Source organism: Suncus etruscus, chromosome 10 (assembly GCF_024139225.1).
Source record: "Suncus etruscus isolate mSunEtr1 chromosome 10, mSunEtr1.pri.cur, whole genome shotgun sequence".
Lineage (NCBI taxonomy): Eukaryota > Metazoa > Chordata > Mammalia > Eulipotyphla > Soricidae > Suncus > Suncus etruscus.
In genome coordinates, this window is record NC_064857.1 from 88,254,365 (window position 1) to 88,274,609 (window position 20,245).

A 20,245-nucleotide genomic window follows, 5' to 3' on the forward strand; every position below is an offset into this window, starting at 1 on the left:
CTCCTGGCAGGCTTGGGGAACCATATGGGATGCCAGGATTTGAACCACTGTCCTTCTGCATGCAAGGCAAATGCCCTACCTCCATGCTATCTCTCCGGTCCCTGAAGTTAAATATCTTAAGTCTAGGAGTGGAGTGAAAGTGACTACAGACACAGCTGACTTGAGTTTGGTCCCCAGCAACCCAAATGTCCTCCAAACACTGCCAAGAGTAAGAGTCAGGAGTAACCCCTGAGCATTGCCAGTTATCTAAGGCCACATAGCAAAGAGATATCAGAAATAAGGCTAGAAGTTTCTTCTTAGGATGGTTTCTATTCTAAAGTGCAGTGGCATTTGATTTAGGACATTACTAAGAGCTCCTTCTGAGGATGACAATACATTTTGTCCTTTAATACATTGACAAAGGCAGAGCATTAGGTGTTAAATGAGACACATTCAAGTGGGAGCCACCAAGTCATATATACCAGCATCAATATATTATGCATATCAGAAAGTCATACGTCTATAATTCTCTCTCCAACTGCTTCCCTGAGCTGTGTTATATGAATTCCCTTTACCTCTACTATTGGTCCAGTCAGGCAGATCTTGCTGTGTGGTGTTAGGAGGCAAGGTGCTAGACTTTCAACAGAGATGTGCTATGTTTTTCCTGACATGTGGACAGCAGTGCCCTGGCAGCATCACCTCTTTCAACTGAAAGAGTGGGAGGGAGGGAGAGGAGAGAGCATGCCAAAACAAGCTCTTTGGAGATTATGAGTGGGGTGGGACAGTGCTGTGCCAAAACTCTTCTCTATTTAAGTTGTTCAACACAGTGGTTATACCCTCACTCTCCTACTTAGAGCTCAGGCTCACTTATTAATATGGATGAGCCTGGATTTCAGAAGCAAATTGAGAACCACATCTGCTTCTATATGGATGAGCATATCCTGTAGTTTCTAAGCCCTGTAAGGAGCTTAGAAGTTTGGATTTTACCACACACTTGTTTTCAGCACTTCCCAGCAGGTGGTGCACACTGCCTTGGGCCAGTGCAGGAAACAATCTCATTCCATCAGAAGATTCCCCTCAGCTCCCAATAGCCCCAGAGAAAAAGCTAATTTCCTCTTTCCCACTTAGCTGCCCATGATTCACTTTCTTCTATTTTTCCCCACTTCCTTATTTTCCTTCTTGGAGAAACATTTGCTCCTTTAACTTGGCATGAAGCCAGTGGCATGCTCTTTAGAATAGGAAGTGCATAAATATAGATATAATTTTTTTTGTTTTAGGGCATCATCCTCAGGCTTGACCCTGGTGGTGCTCAAAAAACTATATGGTATGCTAGAAATTGAACCTGGGTTGGCTACATGAAAAGCAAGTGTACTAGCTCTCTGGTTCCTCTTTTCCTCTTTCTTTCTCCTTACTTTCTTTGATATTTCTCCAAGTAACCTGGGACCTGGAAATAGACCTCAGAGCCTTCCAGAACAGATGTCTGTATGACAGGCAACGACCTTCTTCAGTCCTTGCTGCTTCCAGGGTTTTGTGGGGAGGAGAGAGAGCTGGCAGAGCCTTCTCTTCCTCTGCTCTGAAATCTGGGATCACTGTTTTACCAAGGTACCTGTTTATGTCAAAATTAAATCTTTGTAATATAAAAGTAAAGGATCTCTATTACAAAATTATTGAATTTCTTAGGCAAGACTGTTATAGAGTGAATTTGGCTCAGGCTTGTAAGACAGGAAGATCTGAAACTCCTATTCATTGACATCTTGTAAGACAGTTGTGCGCACAGCAGTTCTTTCTCATCCTCAAGTGGTTCTGGACGAGATAGGATTCATTTCAGGCAGCTGTCTGCCCGTCACAGACCATGATCCCTACAATGAAAAGTTTATCACAAACCTGATCCGTCAACACACTGGTGTTTACCCATTTGGATTTAAAATCACAGTGCCATGAATTGGCATTTCTCAAGTAAGTTAGATCACAGAGTCTTTTTTCTGGCTTCAAGTAAGTGTTAACATAGCTCTTACCCCAAAACATCCACAGTGCTCTCATCATCAGTCAAAGGAAACAAAGCTTTTAAATTAGTTACTCCAGATCACTTTTCAGATGGCCAGTTTAAGATGAAATATTCAGGTGCCAGGGAGACAGTACAAACGGGTTCCATCCCTGGCATCACATGTTCTCCCAACCATGTTGGGAGCAACCCTTAAATATGAGACTGAGAGTAGCTTTTGAGTAGAATGGTTGTGTCCTAAAATAATATTTTAGGCTTTATCCCCACAAAAATTAGATTTACAAAGTCCTTCATAGTTGGAAATCAGACATACAGTTAAAAATTAGTTTTGTTTTGTTTTTTTGGTTTTTGGGCCACACCTGGTATTGCTCAGGGGTTACTCCTGGCTGTCTGCTCAGAAATAGCTCCTGGCAGGCACGGGGGACCATATGGGACACCGGGATTCGAACCAACCACCTTTGGTCCTGAATTGGCTGCTTGCAAGGTAAATGCCGCTGTGCTATCTCTCTGGGCCCCAAAATTAGTTTTTTTTAAAATAATTTCCTTCCTTCCTTCTTCCCTCCCTCCCCCTCCCTCCCTCCTCTTCCCTCCCTCCCTCTTTCCTTCCTTCCTTCCTTCCTTCCTTCCTTCCCTCCTTCCTTCCTTCCTTCCTTCCCTCCCTCCCTCCTTCCTTCCCTCCCTCCCTCTTTCCTTCCTTCCTTCCTTCCCTCCTTCCTTCCTTCCTCCCTCCCTCCCTTCCTTCCTTCCTTCCCTCCTTCCTTCCTTCCCTCCTTCCCTCCTTCCTTCCTTCCTTCCTTCCTTCCTTCCTTCCTTCCTTCCTTCCTTCCTTCCTCCCTCCCTCCCTCCCTCCCTCCCTCCCTCCCTTCCTTCCTTCCTTCCTTCCTTCCTTCCTTCCTTCCTTCCTTCCTTCCTTCCTTCCTTCCTCCCTTTCCTCCTCCCTTCCCTCCCTCCCTTCCCTCCCTCCCTCCCTCCTTCCTTCCTTCCCTCCTTCCCTCCTTCCCTCCTTCCTTCCTTCCTTCCTTCCTTCCTTCCTTCCTTCCTTCCTTCCTTCCTTCCTTCCTTCCTTCCTTCCTTCCTTCCATGAGTTTTGGCCCACATCTGGTGGCACTCAGGGGTTACTCCTGATTCTGCACACAGAAATCACTCCTGGCAGGTTCGGGGGACCAGATGGGATGCCAGGGATCAAACCCAGGTTGGTCCCAGGTCAGCCACATGCAAGAAAAATGTCCTTCCCACTGTGCTATTGCTCTGACCTTTATTCCTTCATTTGTGAACCAAATCAGTAGTGCTCAAGAATCATGCGAGATCATACGGGATGCTGGGTAAGCCTGGGTTGGCCACATGGAAGACAGGCATCCTATCCACTATACTCTCTCCTGTCCTAAAGTTTCCCTTTTTCTGGGGGGAGTACTCTAAAAAAGTGTTGGGCCATGTGGTATCAGGGATTAAGTCTGGCATTGTGTTTCCAACACTTGGAGCCATCTCCTAGTCTGAAATTGTCACTTTTTTTGTTTTTGTTTTTGTTTTTGTTTTTGGGCCATACCCGGTGGTGCTCAGGGGTTACTCCTGGCTGTCTGCTCAGAAATAGCTCCTGGCAGGCACGGGGGACCATATGGGACACTGGGATTCGAACCAACCACCTTTAGTCCTGGATCGGCTGCTTGCGAGGCAAACGCCGCTGTGCTATCTCCGGGCCCTGAAATCGTCACATTTTTTAAGGACACGACCTAACTTACTGTGTTCCAATTCTACTGAAAATAGAGAAAATAAATAGAAATTAAAAAAAAAAAACAACTAAATAAATAAAAACCAGAAAGAGTTCAGCCTTACCTGGTGATTTCTTCTTTCAGTGCAGCAGGGTCTGCTGGGTAAAACTTCACACGGAAACACATGGTGAATGGAGGCTGGGCTGCAGAGAGAGTGAGGAATCAGTGAGGCCCAGGAGAGAAGACCTCCCACTTGCATCCACAGAAGATAACTGTGTCCTTCCGAGCAGTATGGATTGCCATCTGAACTGTCCCAAGAAAATCCTCTTATTTTTCAGGCTAACTTCTGTCAGAAATGTGGAAAATTATCAACACTAACTTCTATTCTAAGAATTTATCCCATCTTCCCGAGGTCTTTTCACAGAGACAGATTACTTACATCTCAATTGCTTTACCACAGACTTTGTAAACTCCAACCAATGCTGAAAAAGAGAACACAGAACAAGAAAACCCTAATGAGAAGTGGTATCAAATATAACATATTTTATCCCATTTAAAAACTAGACAGATTGTAGCCCCGAGTGAAAGTTGCCTCAAAGCCTGTGATATGTACACTGGGAAAGTGAAGAGTGGTAGGATTTTTCTGGAGTAAGCTCTCTGGGGAACCTGCTGTGAGTGGCTTCAGATGTAATTTCTGGGCTTCCCTGGCAATGCTGTTTCCAAAGTAGGGTGCCAAGTTCTGAGCCATGGATCTGGCATGCTAGTAGGCACACATGAGCTCATGTATGAGTGATGCCACAAAGTAGCCCTTGGTGTAAATTGGGGAATGCTGCTGGAATGGGTTTTGTTTCACATTTTATGCTCCAATTAGTGTTTTTGGACAGGGAGGTGGGTATAGAGATTGTTGGTAGCAGCTTTAGAAAGGCTGACAAGTGGAACTTCACACATGGTGAGATGGCAGAGCTGGCTGGGGTATATCCCATCGTTGTCTGAATAACACAGACTGCCAAACCCTCGTGCTAAAGAATTCATACCCAGGATTTGTTGGCATCAGGGATGTTTAAAGTATCATAGATAACAAATCACAGTCAATGTGTAGGCTAGTATCCTATTTCCCTTTACTCTTCAGAGAGGCAGGATATAGTAGCATTAACATATTTTCTCCATGGTTGTCTCATGCTTGTGGGAAGGAAGTAATGAGGCCATTCTTCTTTTTCTTCTTCTTCTTTTTTTTTTTTTATAACTAATATTTGTTGTTTTTAACCAGAAACAGAAAAGTTGCTGCAAGCTAGAGCTGCTGTTAACTGGAAGCAGTTGTGAACCTAAGACATTCTGTAAAGGAAGAGCACTGCATCAGGACTGCCAAAGTGCCTAGCTTGGTACTCCACACACAGATCCTGAATGGAGGAAGGAGAGGGGTCCACATTTGCCTCATTAATGGCAACTTCCGCTTAGTACATCATTCTTGGTAGACTCACTCCTCTGGCAGGATAGTTGCCAGAGCCAGGCAGAAGGTGTCCTGGCCTCCCTGATCTCACCTTCTGGGCTGGGCCATAGGTCATGGAGTTAATGGACCCACTAAAAGCCAGTTCTTCCATCAGCTCCACATGGATAATCTAGGTTGACATTCTGCTCTCTAGCTTCCTCTGATCTGAGTTCTCAAGAGGCTGGCAACTCATTATAATCATTCAATGTGGTTAAGAGGTACTTCTCACATTACATGGCCCACCGCAGCTTGGATTCTCAGGGAAGCAGAAACTGGAGATGAAATTGCAGGAAAACCTGTGGTTCCAGGCTATGCCACTGAAGGCATAGGAGACTGCCCTATTCGGAGTGAGCACTGGAACTGTGTCTATGGAGGAAAAGACAGCTAGGTAAAGAGAATGCTTCAAGACATTTAACTGGTAGTTTAAAATAAGTAGACAAAGAAAGACAGAAACAAAGAGGATGCCTGAGATCTCTTGCCAGCAGGAGGCAGATGGAGCTGAATGACAAAAAGGATGTTCTCTTTTTGTCATTCTTAAGGTGAGGGCTCAAGAAAGTAGTGAAACTGGAGAATACTCAGGGGTGGGAAGGGAGTAGAAAACTCCTATTTTTCCAAGACACTCTAAAGCTCTGGCGAGATTCTAAAGGAGTATTCCCATTAATATGTCCAGAGTTCCCTTTTGCTACTCTCTGGCTAAATCTGCATCTTAGAAATTAACACAGAGTTTAGAGAAGAGGAAGTGATCAAGAGAGTATATGGGCTCAAGTGGATGATCTTAAGATGGGGGCCTGAGGGCCGGGCGGTGGCACTAAAGGTAAGGTGCCTGCCTTGCCTGCGCTAGCCTTGGACGGACCGCGGTTCGATCCCCGGTGTCCCATATGGTCCCCCAAGCCAGGAGCAACTTCTGAGCACATAGCCAGGAGTAACCCCTGAGCATTACCGGGTGTGGCCCAAAAAAAACAAAAAAACAAAACAAAACAAAAAAAAAGATGGGGGGCCGGAGAGATAGCATGGAGGTAAGGCGTTTGCCTTTCATGCAGGAGGTCATCGGTTCGAATCCCAGCGTCCCATATGGTCCCCCGTGTCTTCCAGGAGCAATTTCTGAGCCTGGAGCCAGGAATAAACCCTGAGCACTGCCGGGTGTGACCCAAAAACCACCCCCCCCACACACCCCCCCCCCACACACATACAAGGAACATAATTTAATAAAGCTCACATTATTCATTTACTTTGCACATAAGGTAAGATTATACATCTTTGTAGAAATAAAAACATATTTAAAAAAAAAAAAAGATGGGGGCCTGAAACAGCATAAAGGAGAGACTAGAGCAGTTGAGACCATAGGTCTCAGACACAAGTAAGGGACATAGTGAGCCTGGGCAGATTCTTGGGGGAGGGACCAGAATTTCAGACCTGGGATAGATCTAGCAGAGCAAGCAGTGAGATGGGAGGGATGGGAAGACAATTCAGACAGCTGCCCCAGGAAGGGGCTTATTTTAGTGCTCATCTCTTAGGGAGAGGGCAGCTGACATCCTTCATCTAAACTAGATAAAGAAGGACAATTCTTCCAGGGTCATTTCCCATGACTCTCACTGCAGTACTCACTCCCAGTTTCCTGCCTCTCCTCACCTCAAATCTTTAGCAATGGCCTAGAATCCCAAATTTAGAGGCATTTCTCTGTGAAGTGCAGGCCCCATAGAACCCACACAGTATCTCTAGGTTGGGGTTGGAGAAAGACTTTGTCACTGGTGTAAATGACTAGACTTGATTTACTTGTGTGGGGATCAGGTATAACTGCGGACATACATCTGTGGGCAGGATGACATAACATGTGTAAAGCCTCAGTGTGGTGCTCAGCTGGTTCAGGGACTGAACTCAGTGCATGGTCTGGTACCAGAAGCTATTCTGAGAATGTGTATGTCTTCCTTTTGCAATCTATCTATTTCTGCTCTTAATCTTCTTCAGTTCCACACACTGCCCTGTTCTCCTCAGGCATATTCTGGCCTAATTCAAAACCTCTCTGGGAAAAAAAAGATCTTAGGGCAACTAAGATCTTTAAGAAGAGAGAGTTTGGACCCAAATAAAATAAAGTAGTGCAAAAAGTCTGTAAAAATAGCCCATTATTTTAGTGAGTGTGAGGACATGTGAGATTCCATGGAAGACATGGAATCTTCTATGACAGTCTAGAGTTAAGACAAGATTCCTGGGGCTGGAGAGATAGCACAGCAGTAAAGCTTTTGCCTTGGAAGCAGCAGACCCAGGAAGGACGGTGGTTCAAATTCTGGTACCCCATATGGTTCCCTGTGCCTGCCAGGGGCAATTTTTGAGCGCTGAGCAAGGAGTAACGTAACCCCTGAGCGCCACCGCCACAGGGTGTGACCCAATAACCAAAAAAAAAAAAAAAAAAAAAAAAGACAAGCTTCCTATTAAGACAGTGAAGAGTTTATAAGGCAAGCAGGCTTTCAAGATGCTAAAAATTCTGCTAAGTCAGGAAGAATGAAATATACCTGTGAAAGGGCCCAGGCTTGTCAAAGGAAAGAGATAGTCAACATTCGATTCTTTCTAAAAGCTCCAATTCTTAGAAAAACCCTAAATATGATTAGAAGGCACAGTGGCTCAGAATAGCAAAGAACTAAATTCTGTGTGGTGGGCACTGTTGAGAGACTGTACTCTCAGGTTTCAAGGGCCCACTGAGGACAGAGATGAAACCCAAATTTGGGTCCGTGAAAAAAATAAGTAGTTATCTGGGATTCACAGTTTTGGTTTTAGAGGGAGAGAGACAAGAATAGGAGTTTATGGAGGGGTAAGAAGAGAGGCCTTAAGGCAGGAATGTTTCTGAACTCTCCCACTTGAATGGAGATGCCAGGGAATATATCTTCACAGAGGGCCAGGAGATGAGGACCAGAAATGATAGAAACTGCAGGTATTTGATAGCAGGAAAATTGGGCAAGTAAAGGTCAAAATAAGACATTACAATTACCATTGCAATTAAATTACTATTAATCTAGTCACTCCTTGCATCCTTGCAGCATCCACTGTAGGCTCTGAGCTAGAGTTATAGGATAGCACAGTGATGAAAGAAATAATGTTCATGTCCACCTAGGGAACACACATGCACATTTTCTTGTCTTTAATTTGGGAACTTATATTATTGGTAGGAAGATAGTGATCATTGGGTATAAGTCACATGTGGTAGTCATACTTATACCATGCAATGACATACCAATCACAGTATAGTATAAGAGTTGCTACAGGTATAGTAGAGAGTGGTAGTGCAAGGTAGTTGAGGGCACAAGAAAAGGATACCCTCTCCCTCACTGACTCCAGAGGCAGGAGAAGACTAGATGGGAGAAGTCATAGAGAAAATTTAGACCTTTCATGTGAGGATTTGACCAATAGAAAAGTATGAGGTGAGGGAAAGCAGAAGAAACATTCTGAGCAGGGGGAAGTACAAAGAAAATGGTTACAACCAAGAGAAGAACATTGTGTTGAGAAAACTACGGCATGGTCTGTCTGTGCCACAGCAAGAAGGAGATGGGTCAGGGGAGATGAAACTGGAGGAGACAGAGGCTGGATGATAAGGGACTTGTCCTGCTATCTGTTTGGAACATCACTATCTCGTCAGTGCCTTTATCTGTAAAACTGACCATGTTGATAGAGCAGAACAAGAATTAAAAGGACCTTATCTATCTCGGTCTCTAAGCTGTCTTTCCTAGCTATCACAGTGTTGCCAAGCCAATATAGCAGGAAGGAGGCAGGACAGCTCAATTGTGACCTGGATCTGGTCAGTAACACTAGCAAAATTATATTGACTCCAGTTGGGCAATGTTGGTAAATCATTTCAGCTTGAGGTGCATTTTCAGCAGCTGAAAATGGATAGAACACACCAGATGAACTCTGCTAAGGTGCCTGCCTATCAGACCAATTACTGGGATTTGGAGAAATGAAACCAAACTACAGGGGTTCAGTTGGTCTGAATTTTTTGTTTAATCTTTGTTTTGGAGAACACATGTGACTCAGGGCTGGGGTTGTCACTGGTGATGCTTGCAGAGGATATTCTGGGGCCTAAACCTGGGCTCATAAAAGCAAAATGTGTGTGCCTGACAACTGAGTTATTTCCCTGCTTCAGGCCATCTTTGGATTTGAGAAAATTCAAAGCTTCAGAATCATTAACCAACCCTCTTCCCTTGTACTTTGAATATGGACTTACCCGCTGCTTATCTGGGTCCACAAAGCGGATTCCAAAATAGTCTTTCTCAAGTAGGTTCAAGTGGTGGCAAAGAAGGTCAAACAGGTACTGGCCTTTCGCATCTCTCTGCAAAGAAAACAAGATTGATTGAGAAATGAGAGGGCTTCTGCAGTACTTTTTCTGACAGCCATTAAAAAGTGCTTATAGGGCATTTGCCTTCTACGTGCCTGATCTAGGATGAACCTGGGCTCGATTCCTGGCATCCTATATGGTCCCTCATATGGTCTGTCAGGAGTGATTTTCTGAGTGCAGAGCCAGAAGTAACCCCTGAACGCCGCTGGGTGTGGCCCAAAACCCAAAATCAAACGAACAAAAAAATCCCCAAAACCTGCTTGAAACTGTTGTATGACAACATGTAAGGGACACATAATAGAGGTAGGCAGTCAGGTTGAGAGGCGGATATTGGACAGTACATCTCAGGAAGCTACAGAATCAAGTAGTTTTCTTTTTTGAACCATACTCAGTGGTGCTGAGGATTTACTCGTGGCTCTGTGCTCTGGGGTCACTTCTGGCAGACTTAGGGGACCATGTGGGGTGCTGGTGGTAGAACCCAGATTTACCAATGCAGGGCAAATAAATGCTTTACCAACTGTGCTATCTCTGTTCCAAAAAGTGGTTCTATAAAAGACAAGAAGCCATAACACCAACTAATGTTTGTAAAACAATATAACTGAAAAGGAAGCAGCCTGGTGCTAGCTCAGGACCAAGACCAAACCCCATCTGGACATTTTTCATAGGCAGGAATGATGGATGCCCTGATAAGACAAAGTTGAAGGGACTATCAGTACTCAAAGTTCTCCTTGACAAATCCCTACAGCCTTTGGCTCAGACTCAGGCAGCTTGGGAAAAAAAAAAAAAAAAAAAAAAAACCTACATATCAACACCTGACATATATTTTGTGTCCCTATTTTGGTTACATTCTTTTTGAGGGATGGGTCCTCCCAAGTTGTGTTCAGGGGCCAAGAGCCCACTTATGACAATTTTTGGCCTATTTAGCCAGAAAGTTGAATGTCAGAACCTAAGAATGTGGTACTGCTCAGGATCTGAGTCCAAGTCTTGGGGGCTGCCAGGGCGACATCTGGCAATTCTTGGGGGACCATGTGGTGTTGGGGATTAATCTATATCCAACCCATGTATGGTGTGCTCTCTAACCCTTGTGCTATCTCTCTGGCTCCCATAATTTTCTTTGTTCTTTTCTTTGTTTCATGAGTCTTCTCTCTCTCTCTCTCTGGTAAACATGTATCATTCCTTATATAAAATAATAAAAATTATTTTGCTTTACTGCTTGTCTTGCCTGCAAGTCCATATTTTCCCACATAACCATTTCACATGTTAATGTATAAAAACAAGTATTCAAAGCAACTTAATGTTGTATCAGAGATAATTTAATAATAACTTATTTTTAGATACTAATTGCATTATTAAAATAATCATCGTAGAATGGTTGTACCCTTTTTTGGTGGGGGGGGCAAAAACTAGCACAAAATCTGTTACAGTGGGCCCGGAGAGATAGCACAGCGGCGTTTGCCTTGCAAGCAGCCAATCCAGGACCAAAGGTGGTCGGTTCGAATCCCGGTGTCCCATATGGTCCCCATGCCTGCCAGGAGCTATTTCTGAGCAGACAGCCAGGAGCAACCCCTGAGTACCACCGGGTGTGGCCCAAAAACAAAAAACAAACAAACAAAAAAATCTGTTACAAGTATAGGTGAAATGCAATTATTTTCTGTGATGAAAGAAATTGATCCTGAGTGGTGGCTGAGACTTCCTTTTCCTGAGAAGAATGCCTCACACTGAAAACCATGGCTCCTAAAATTCCAGGTGGCAGATTTAACTTGCAGGTGAAGCAGATTATGTGAGTACTGGGTGCAGTTTATTGGAGGCCTCTGTGAGGCTGGCAGGGTTTTAGGATTCTCACTGTGCAGGAACGTGTACACAATTTACCAGTCGTGACCATCCCAGATACACACCTCATTGCTAACATAATCTACCAAATTAGGGCACATTTGAAACTTCTAACAGAGTCAGTTGGTCACAAATACAGAGACCTGGGTCTACAAGTAGCATCTGCAGTCGTAGGATGTGGCTGCAGGAACCTTTTATCTGTACCTGGTTTGTAAAATTCACAGGTAACATTTGGTTTATGTGGACCGAGGTCGGGGTGGGGGATGTGTTGAGACCTTCCGATGTTGATCTTCAGCTCTTGTCAGAATCAAGTTGAATTTTTCTGACACTAGCTAATGCTCAAGAATTGCTCCATGATGAGATGTAGGCACACAGACTCACACAGGGTTTAGAAACCTCTAACCATCAAACTTAGTCACTGTGTGCCTCAGTTTCTCTTTCCGGGAGCAAGCCTCTCAGGCTCTGTCGCCTTAATATGGTATTTGGGGGATGGGTTTAGGCCACACCCCGTTTTGGAGTTACTCCAAGCTCTTGCTTGTTGTCTTTGCCTGGCTCTTTGCTCTTTCTGTGTCAAGGATCTAACCCATGCCACCCACATGCAAAGCAGATACTCAGTCTTTTAGCTATCTCTCTGACCCTTAAAACAGGTTTTTAATTTGGGTCCAGAGAGATAACATGGAGGTAAGGCGTTTGCCTTTCATGAAAAAAGATGGTGGTTCTAATCCTGACATCCCCTATGGTCCCCTGTGCCTGCCGGGGGCGATTTCTGAGTGTAGAGTCAGGAGTAACCCGAGCGCTCCCGGGTGTGACCCCAACCCCCCCAAAAAAAAACAACCCCCCCCCGGTTTTAATTTAAAACATCATTTGTGTTTATTTATATTTTATTTATTTTTAATTGAATCACTATGAGATACACAATTACAAAGTTGTTCATAACTGAGTTTCAGCCATACAATGTTCCAACATTCATCCCTACACTAATATACACACACATATATTTTATATTTCCCACCACCAATACTTCCAATAAACCACTCCGGCCCTTCGATAAAATGGTACATATACTTTCTCTCTTTCATTTATTGTGAAGTTTTAAAAGGTAATTCTATTACATTTAATTGTAACAAGCTATATTAAGTAAATTATTTGTACCCGCCAATAGGCAGGCTTGGGAGGATGAAAAACTGGGGAGGGTGATGGAAGAAATGTTACACTGGTGATAGGATTGGTGGTGAAATATTGAATGCCAGAAATAACTGTATTATGAAAAAATAATACAGTTTAAACTTGTAAAAATTTTAAATTTCATTCTTTAATAATTTATTTAAGCACTGTGATTACAGAAATGTTCATAGGTGAGTTTCAGTCATCAAAACCCAGGTATACACCACCCTTCACCAGTGTAAACTTTCCTGTTCCCCCACTCCTTACCTATATCCAGGGCAAGCATTCTATTCTCTCTCTCTCTCTCTCTCTCTCTCTCTCTCTCTCTCTCTCTCTCTCTCTCTCTCTCTCTCTCTCTCTCTCTCATTGTCATGGGAGTTGTAAGAGCAGTTAGTTAGTGCTCTAACTGTAGTCGTTGATCTTTGTGGTAATCTTATCATGGGTTAGTCATTCTAGCCCTCATCTCTATTGTCTGAATATTATTACCATAATTAGTCTTTTATTTTTCTTATATCACGCAGACGAGTGATACTATTCTATGCCAGCCCTCTCCCTCTGACTCATTTCACTCATCATAACAGTCTTCATGTCCATCCAGGTATAGGTAAATTTCATGACTTCATTTTTCCTAAAAGCTGCATAGTATTCCATTGTGTAGATGTGCCATAGTTTCTTTAGCTACTCATTTTGTTGTAGGGCATCTGGGTTGCTTCCAGATTCTGGCTATTGTAAATAGTGCTGCAATGAACATAGGCATGCAGAAGGTACTATTGTATTGCGTTTTTGTGTTCCTAGGGTATTGCTGGATTATATGGGAGCCCAATTTACAGTTTTTTTGAGGAATATTCATATTGTTTTTCAGAAAGGCTGGACTAGATTTCATTCCCACCAGTAGAGAATGAGAGTGTACCTTTCTCCCTGCATCTATACCAGCACTGGTTGTTTTTGTTCTTTGTGATGTGTGCCAGACTCTATGGGTCTCTGTGGCATGAAATGATACCTCATTGTTTCGATTTGCATATCCCAAATGATTAGTGATGTGGATCATTTTTTCATGTACCTTTTAGCAATCTGTATTTCTTCTTTGAGGAAATGTCTGTTCATTTCTTCTTCCGTTTTTTGATAGGGTTAGATGATTTTCCTTTTAAGATGCCTTGTATATCTTAGATTTCAACCCCTTATCTGATGGGTCAAGAGTTTCTCCCATTCCATGGGTGGCTTTTGTATCCTAGTCAATTTTTCCTTTGAAGTTGAGAAGAAGCTTCTCAGTTTAACATAGTCCCAGTTGTTTATCATTGCTTCCACTTGCTTGGACAGTGATATTTCCTCCTTGAAGATGCCTTTAGTTTCAATGTCCTGGAGTGTTCTATCTATGTTTCCCTCTCTGTACCTAAGGTTTTAGATTTGAAATCAAAGCCTTTAATCTATTTTGATTTGACCTTTATGCATAGTGTTAAAGAGGTCTGAGTTCACTTTTTTGCATGTGCCTGATCAGTGATCAGTTGTCCCAACACTACTTGTTGAAGAGGCTTTTTTTTTTGCTCCACTTCATGTTTTATGCTCCTCTATCAGAGATTGATTGTATGTTTTAATGAACAATCAAATTTAATCCACTGATCTTAAGGTCTTTCTTTAAATACCATGCTATTTTAATGAATACTGCTTTGTACAATTTAAAGTTGGGGAAAATGATGCATCCTATCTTCTTTTTCCTAAATATTGCTTTAACTATTCATGGGCATTTATTGTTCCAAATGAATTTCAGGAGTGCTTGATCTATTTCTTTGAAGAATGTCATGGGTATCCTTAGGAGAATTGCATTACATCTGTACAATGCTTTGGGAGTATTGCCTTTTTTTTTTTTTTTTTTTTTTGGTTTTTGGGCCACACCCAGCGGTGCTCAGGGGCTACTCCTGGCTGTCTGCTCAGAAATAGCTCCTGGCAGGCACGGGGGACCATATGGGACCACCTTTGGTCCTGGATCGGCTGCTTGCAAGGCAAATGCTGCTGTGCTATCTCTCCGGGCCCAGGGAGTATTGCCATTTTAATAGTAATCCTTCTAGCCATGAACAGGGTGTATGGGTCCCTTTTCTTATGTCCTCTTTTATTTTTTGAAGCGGTGTTTTGTAGTCTTCTTTGCATAGGACCTTCACCTCTTTAGTTAAGGTACTTAACAAGGCACTTTTTAAGTTGACTCCAAGGTTTCTGTGGTTCTATTGTGAATGGGATTGTTTATTAAATGTCTCTTTCTTCTTTATCATTATTTGTACATGAGAAGGCCATGGATTTTTGCATGTTAATATTTTTTTGTTTTTGTTTTTTTGGGTCACACCTGGCAGTGCTCAGGGGTTACTCCTGGCTCTGCACTCAGAAATCACCCTGGCAGGCATGGGGGACGATAAGGGATGCCGGGATTCTAACCACTGTCCTTCTGCATGCAAGGAAAACGCGCTACCTCCATGCTATTTTTCTGGCCCGCCTGTTAATTTTGTAGCCTGCCACTTTGCTATACAAATCTATTGTTTCTAGTAGCTTTTTGGTATCTTTAGGATTTTCTTTTTTTTTTTTTTTTTGGTTTTTGGGCCACACCCGGCGGTGCTCAGTGGTGACTCCTGGCTGTCTGCTCAGAAATAGCTCCTGGCAGGCATGGGGGACCATATGGGACACTGGGATTCGAACCAACCACCTTTGGTCCTGGATCGGCTGCTTGCAAGGCAAACGCCACTGTGCTATCTCTCTGGGCCCCTCTTTAGGATTTTCTAATATAGTATCATGTCATCTGCAAATAGTGAGAGCTTGACTTCTTCCTTTCCTATCTGGATGTCCTTGATACTTTCTTCTTGCCTAATTGCTATGGCAATTACTTCCAGTATTATGTTGAATAGAAGTGGCAAGAGGGGGCAGCTTTGTCTCAAGCCAGATTTTAGATTTAAGAGAAAAGGCTTTCAATTTTTTCCCATTGAGTATAATATTTTCATGGCTTGGGGGGTCTTAAACTCAATTTACCTGGGGCCGCAGGAGGCAAAGTCGGGGTGATCCTTGAGTGCAAAGTCAGTAGTATGTCTTGAACATACTAAATTAAACAATTAAAACAAAACAAAACAAAAAAAGATTCCTCTAGGGCAGGGCCACAAAATGTTGTACGGAGGGCCGTGAGTTTGAGACCATTTACCAGGTAAATGGTCTTGACTATACTGAGAAAAGTCCCTTCCATTCCCATCTAGTTGGTCATGATATAAGACCCGTTTTTTCTGGCCACACCCAGCGGTGCTCAGAGGTTACTCCTGGTTCTGCACTCAGAAATTGCTCCTTGCAGGCTCAGGGGGCCATATGGGATGCCGGGAATTGAACTCAGATTCATTCCTGGTCAGCCACATGCAAGGCAAATACCCTACCACTGTGCAATCATTCTGGCCCCTGTATGACCTTCTTGATGAGCTGTTGGATCCTATTTGGTAGAATTTTGTTGAGGATCTTTGCATCTGTGTTTATCATGGATATTGATCTTTCTCTCTCTCTCTTTCATGACATATCTATCTGCTTTTTGTATCAGGGTGATGTTAGCTTCATAAAAAACTATTTGGGAGTGTTTCTGCTTCTTCAATTTCCTGGAAGAGACTGAGAAGATTGGTAGTAGGTCCTCTTAAAAGGTTTGAAAGGATTCATCAGTGACTACATCTGGGCCTGTGTTTTTGTTTTTGGTAAGTTTTTTTGATTACCATTTTAATTTCCTAATAATAATAGGTCTGTTCAGATATGCCAGATAATCTTGATTCAACTTTGGGAGGTTATAGAAGTCCAACAATTTATCCATTTCTTTCAGGTTTTCTTGTTTTGTGGCATAAAGTTTCTCAAAGTACTCTCTGATTACCCTTTAAAATTTTGTAGTAATCCCTCCCTCCCTCCCTCCCTCCCTTCCTTCCTTTTGGTTACACTGATGGCGCTTAGGGGTTTCTCCTGGCTCTGTGCTCAGAAGTCACTCCTGGCAGGCTCAGGAGACGATATGGGATGCTGGGAATCAAACCCAAGTTTGTTCCAGGTTGGCCGCATGCGAGGCAAACACCTTAATGCTGTGCTATCTTTCTGGCCCTTTCTTTTTTATTTCTAATATGGTTTATTAAGTTTCTTTCTCTCCCTTTATTTGTGAGTTTTGCTAACGGTTAATTGAGCTTGATTATTTTTTCAAAGAACCAACTCTTGCTTTCACTGATATTTTGGATTTTCAATTCATTAATTTCTTCTCAAAGTTTTATTATTTCCTTCCATCTGCCTATTTTTTGGTTCATTTTGTTGATCACTTTCCAATTTTATAAGCTGTGCATTAAATTATTTATGTAGGCCTCTTCTTTCTGATGACAGCTTGTTAGCTATAAATTTTCTTCTTAGTACTGCTTTTGCTGTGTCTCACAAATTCTGATAATTTGTGTTTTCATTCTTGTTTTTCCTAGGAATATTTTGATTTGCTTTTTGATTTTGTTTCTGACCCACTGCTTTTTCAGTAGTGAGCTGTTTAATTTCCAGGTGTTAAAGTTTTTCCTCGGTGTCTATTCATAATTATTCACTTCTAATTTCAGTGATCATGATCTGAGAAGGTAGTTTGTACAATTTCCACCCTCTTGATTTTATGGAGGTATATTTTATGGCCCTGCATGTGGTCTATCATGGAGAATGTCCCATGTACATTGGAGAAGAATGTTTATCCAGCTTACTGGTGATGGAGAGCCCTCTATATCTACTAAGCTACTCTCATTTCTCCCTTCAAAGCTAGTTTAGCCTGGGTGACATCGAGAGGTAATAGGGCAGTATTGAAGTCTCCTACTATTATTGTGTTGCTATTGATGTCTTCCTTTAACTCTATCAGCAATTGTTTAAATATTTTGCTCTTCCCTCATTGGATGCATATATGTTTAGGAGTGTGATATTTTTTCCTGTTTTACATATCCCTTTATTGTTAAGAAATGTCCATCTCTGTCCCTTATAACTTCTTTAAGTCTAAGTCTGTGTCATCTGATATTAATGTGGCCACCATAGCTTTTTTTAAGGGAGTTGTTTGCTTGGATGATGTTATACTCAACATTTTTTACACATCAATATATAATATGTGTCTATATACACACATAATATTTGCTATAACAGTTTTTGTAAGCTTGCTATTTTTCAGATAAAAAATTGTTTAAAGGACAAATAATCTTATCTCCATTTTTTCATATTATAAAAGGAAGTATATGCTGTAAGCAGTTTCACTCTTCTGGGGAAATGGAGAGGGAGAAGTCAGTGCAAATCTCAAAACTCTATCTTCTTGAATATTTGAACTGCTGACCCAGACAGATTCCTACAAGCTGAGGACAATCAAATCTTAAGACATAAGAACCTTGGGACAACACCAGAAGCATTCTGCAAACACATGCCACAAAGAGAACCTGAGTCCTATAGCAGGGCCTTCTGTGAATATGGCTGCTATGGCAAAGGTGGCTGCTAGCTACTACCTGGTTGGGGCAATGCTGATGTCAAGTTATAATTTGGCACCTGGGACAGATTAGTCCCTGCATTCTGGTAGAAAGTGACATTGGCAGTAGTAGCAGCAGCAGCGACAGGAGGACTGTACACTGAGGCTTGGGTGGTATATATACTTCCTTGAACCATTGTATTGGGTTAAGAGGCTTGTGCCTGCTGATTGGGAAGAACTGGATTGGTGTGCGGCAGAACAGCTCCCTGGCTGAGAAAGCAACTGCTCTGCGGGGGAGGCTGTAGCTCTGGAGCTGGCTCATCTGCACACCCCCTGCAACTCACACTTGGAGGCTGCCCCACATAGACCAGAGCCAGACACACCTGAGGCCTGCATGTAATACTGCTGATCCTGCAATTTTGCATACATAGAATACATGGGGACCTTCATTCATTAACTTGGTATGTAAGGAAAGTACATCCATTACTTTGACATTAAGCTCTGAAAGTTCTGAATGTTTCCTAACAATATCTTCCAGCTTTTCATGAATGAGTGGTCCCATCTGGTGACACATTGCTTCACAGTGAAGGAGCTCTGGAAGATCAAGCTGATTGTCTCTGTAGCATCTATAGTAACTGGTCCACTGTCACTTCATCTATGAAAGCATGTTCTGGCTCTGGCTCTACTGTCTCTACCTGAACACCATCACTGAATTGTATCATCTTCTTCTCTGTTTAATCATTTCTGGTTCAACAGAATCTGAAAGAGTCTGCAGTTACAAAATGAGAAGGAAATAACACCATGCTTCTACCAGTTGGCTGCTCAGATTTACTTGCAGGGCTCTTAGTTATTAGGAATTCTAAATTCAATCAACTCAGTCTTAGAGTTCTCTTACTTCTCAGGAAGGACAAGAAAGCAGGACCAGGGGCCAGAGAGATAGTACAGGAGTTAAGGTACTTGCCTTACACAGGGCCAACTTGGTTCAATCTCTAACACCACCCATGGCTCCAGAGTCCTGCCAGGAGAGATCCTTAAACAGAACTAGAACTAGTAGTAAGTCCTAAACACTGCTTGGCCAAATGATAAACCAACCAAATGATAAACAAGAAAAAAAGCAGAACTTTTCTCCACATGTTATTAAAAAAGACATTGTACACTATACAATGTATATTCTCTAGTTTTCTACAAAATCATCTTTTTCTTGTGATTATTTTTTAGTATCTGGTGAAACTCCTGTTCCCCACCCTGGAGACTTAATTCCTTCAGATTCCCATTGATGATGGGCAGATTAAGCTACAAAATTATTGTGAGATTTACCAAGAGAACCATCTTCCTTTGCTGGTTTTCCAAGGCTTGAAGGAGGTTGGTGAGGGGACTGTAAGAGAGGCAGGGGCAGATTCTCCTCAGTGAAATGCCATGAAGTTTAAATTCATAGCAGAAACACAAGCAATGCTGTGGTGCCTTGTCCAGAGGGTTGCTACCTGCCCAGCTCCTACAGGTGAGAACTGTGGTTATCTTCAGCTGAATGTTCCTTTCTGATGAACTAACCTCTCACAAGCCATTGGCAGTAGCAAGATTTAAACTTCCTTTCCTTATTGACCCTTTTCTGCCTCCAAAGGCTAAGCTGAATCCCAAGATCCTCTCTCCATGGTCTCCTTATTCTAAATCTGGTGTTTGGGGAACAGCTTCTGGTAGCTAGGCTTTCTGGTGGGAAGTCCTTTCCAGTGAATTCTACCTTCTTACCTCTTCGTTTACAGTAGGCCTCATCTGCCACTGTGGGTTGTATTCTGGATGTCATGTTATTGATTACACTGCAGAAACAGCCACATGCTGACAGGCGATTACTGTTCAGTCACAAAGTCAGGGCTCCATGCCTGAATACGTTTATCTTCTGAACAAGTGAGCTGAGGCAATGCAACCAAACCCAGCTAAACCCCTGAGGGAATTCTTTTCCCAAGGTGTTACCGGGTCAGAAGAACTTACTAAGTACTCATAAAAAATAAATATAGAGGTAGAGAGATAAAACACCAGGTAAAGTGCTTGACTTGCAAGTAGCTATCCCAGGTTTTGATCTCTGGTACCCCACATGGTCCCCTGAGCAGAAAGCACGAGTAAGAACTGGGCACTGACAGGTATAGCCCCAAACCAAAAAGAAATAAATTTATATTTTATGAACCATACATATCTAAAAACAATAGCACATGTAAGAGCAACTCATTTATTTGATCTGGCATATAGCAGGCTTTATGAAGCCTTTATAAATCCTTTGATTTATCCTGCAGCTTAAGAATTCTTACTCCTCCCTGTTCTG

The 20,245-nt window shown here is 42.6% G+C and overlaps 1 protein-coding gene and 1 pseudogene across 4 annotated transcripts in view; both read right to left on the reverse strand.

Annotated features, from left to right (window-relative positions):
* FRMD5 (FERM domain containing 5) overlaps window positions 1-20,245 on the reverse strand; it is a 383,704-nt gene that overhangs the window by 46,454 nt on the left and 317,005 nt on the right. For all 4 annotated transcript variants that reach the window (XM_049782485.1, XM_049782483.1, XM_049782484.1 and 1 more), the window contains exons 2-4: window positions 9,384-9,488; window positions 4,127-4,169; window positions 3,812-3,890 (exon numbers count right to left, since the gene is read on the reverse strand). In XM_049782485.1, coding sequence (XP_049638442.1) covers window positions 3,812-3,890; window positions 4,127-4,169; window positions 9,384-9,488 — 227 coding nt within the window. The remainder of the gene's footprint in view (window positions 1-3,811; window positions 3,891-4,126; window positions 4,170-9,383; window positions 9,489-20,245) is intronic.
* On the reverse strand, window positions 17,916-19,732 carry LOC126020819 (signal transducing adapter molecule 1-like; annotated as a pseudogene).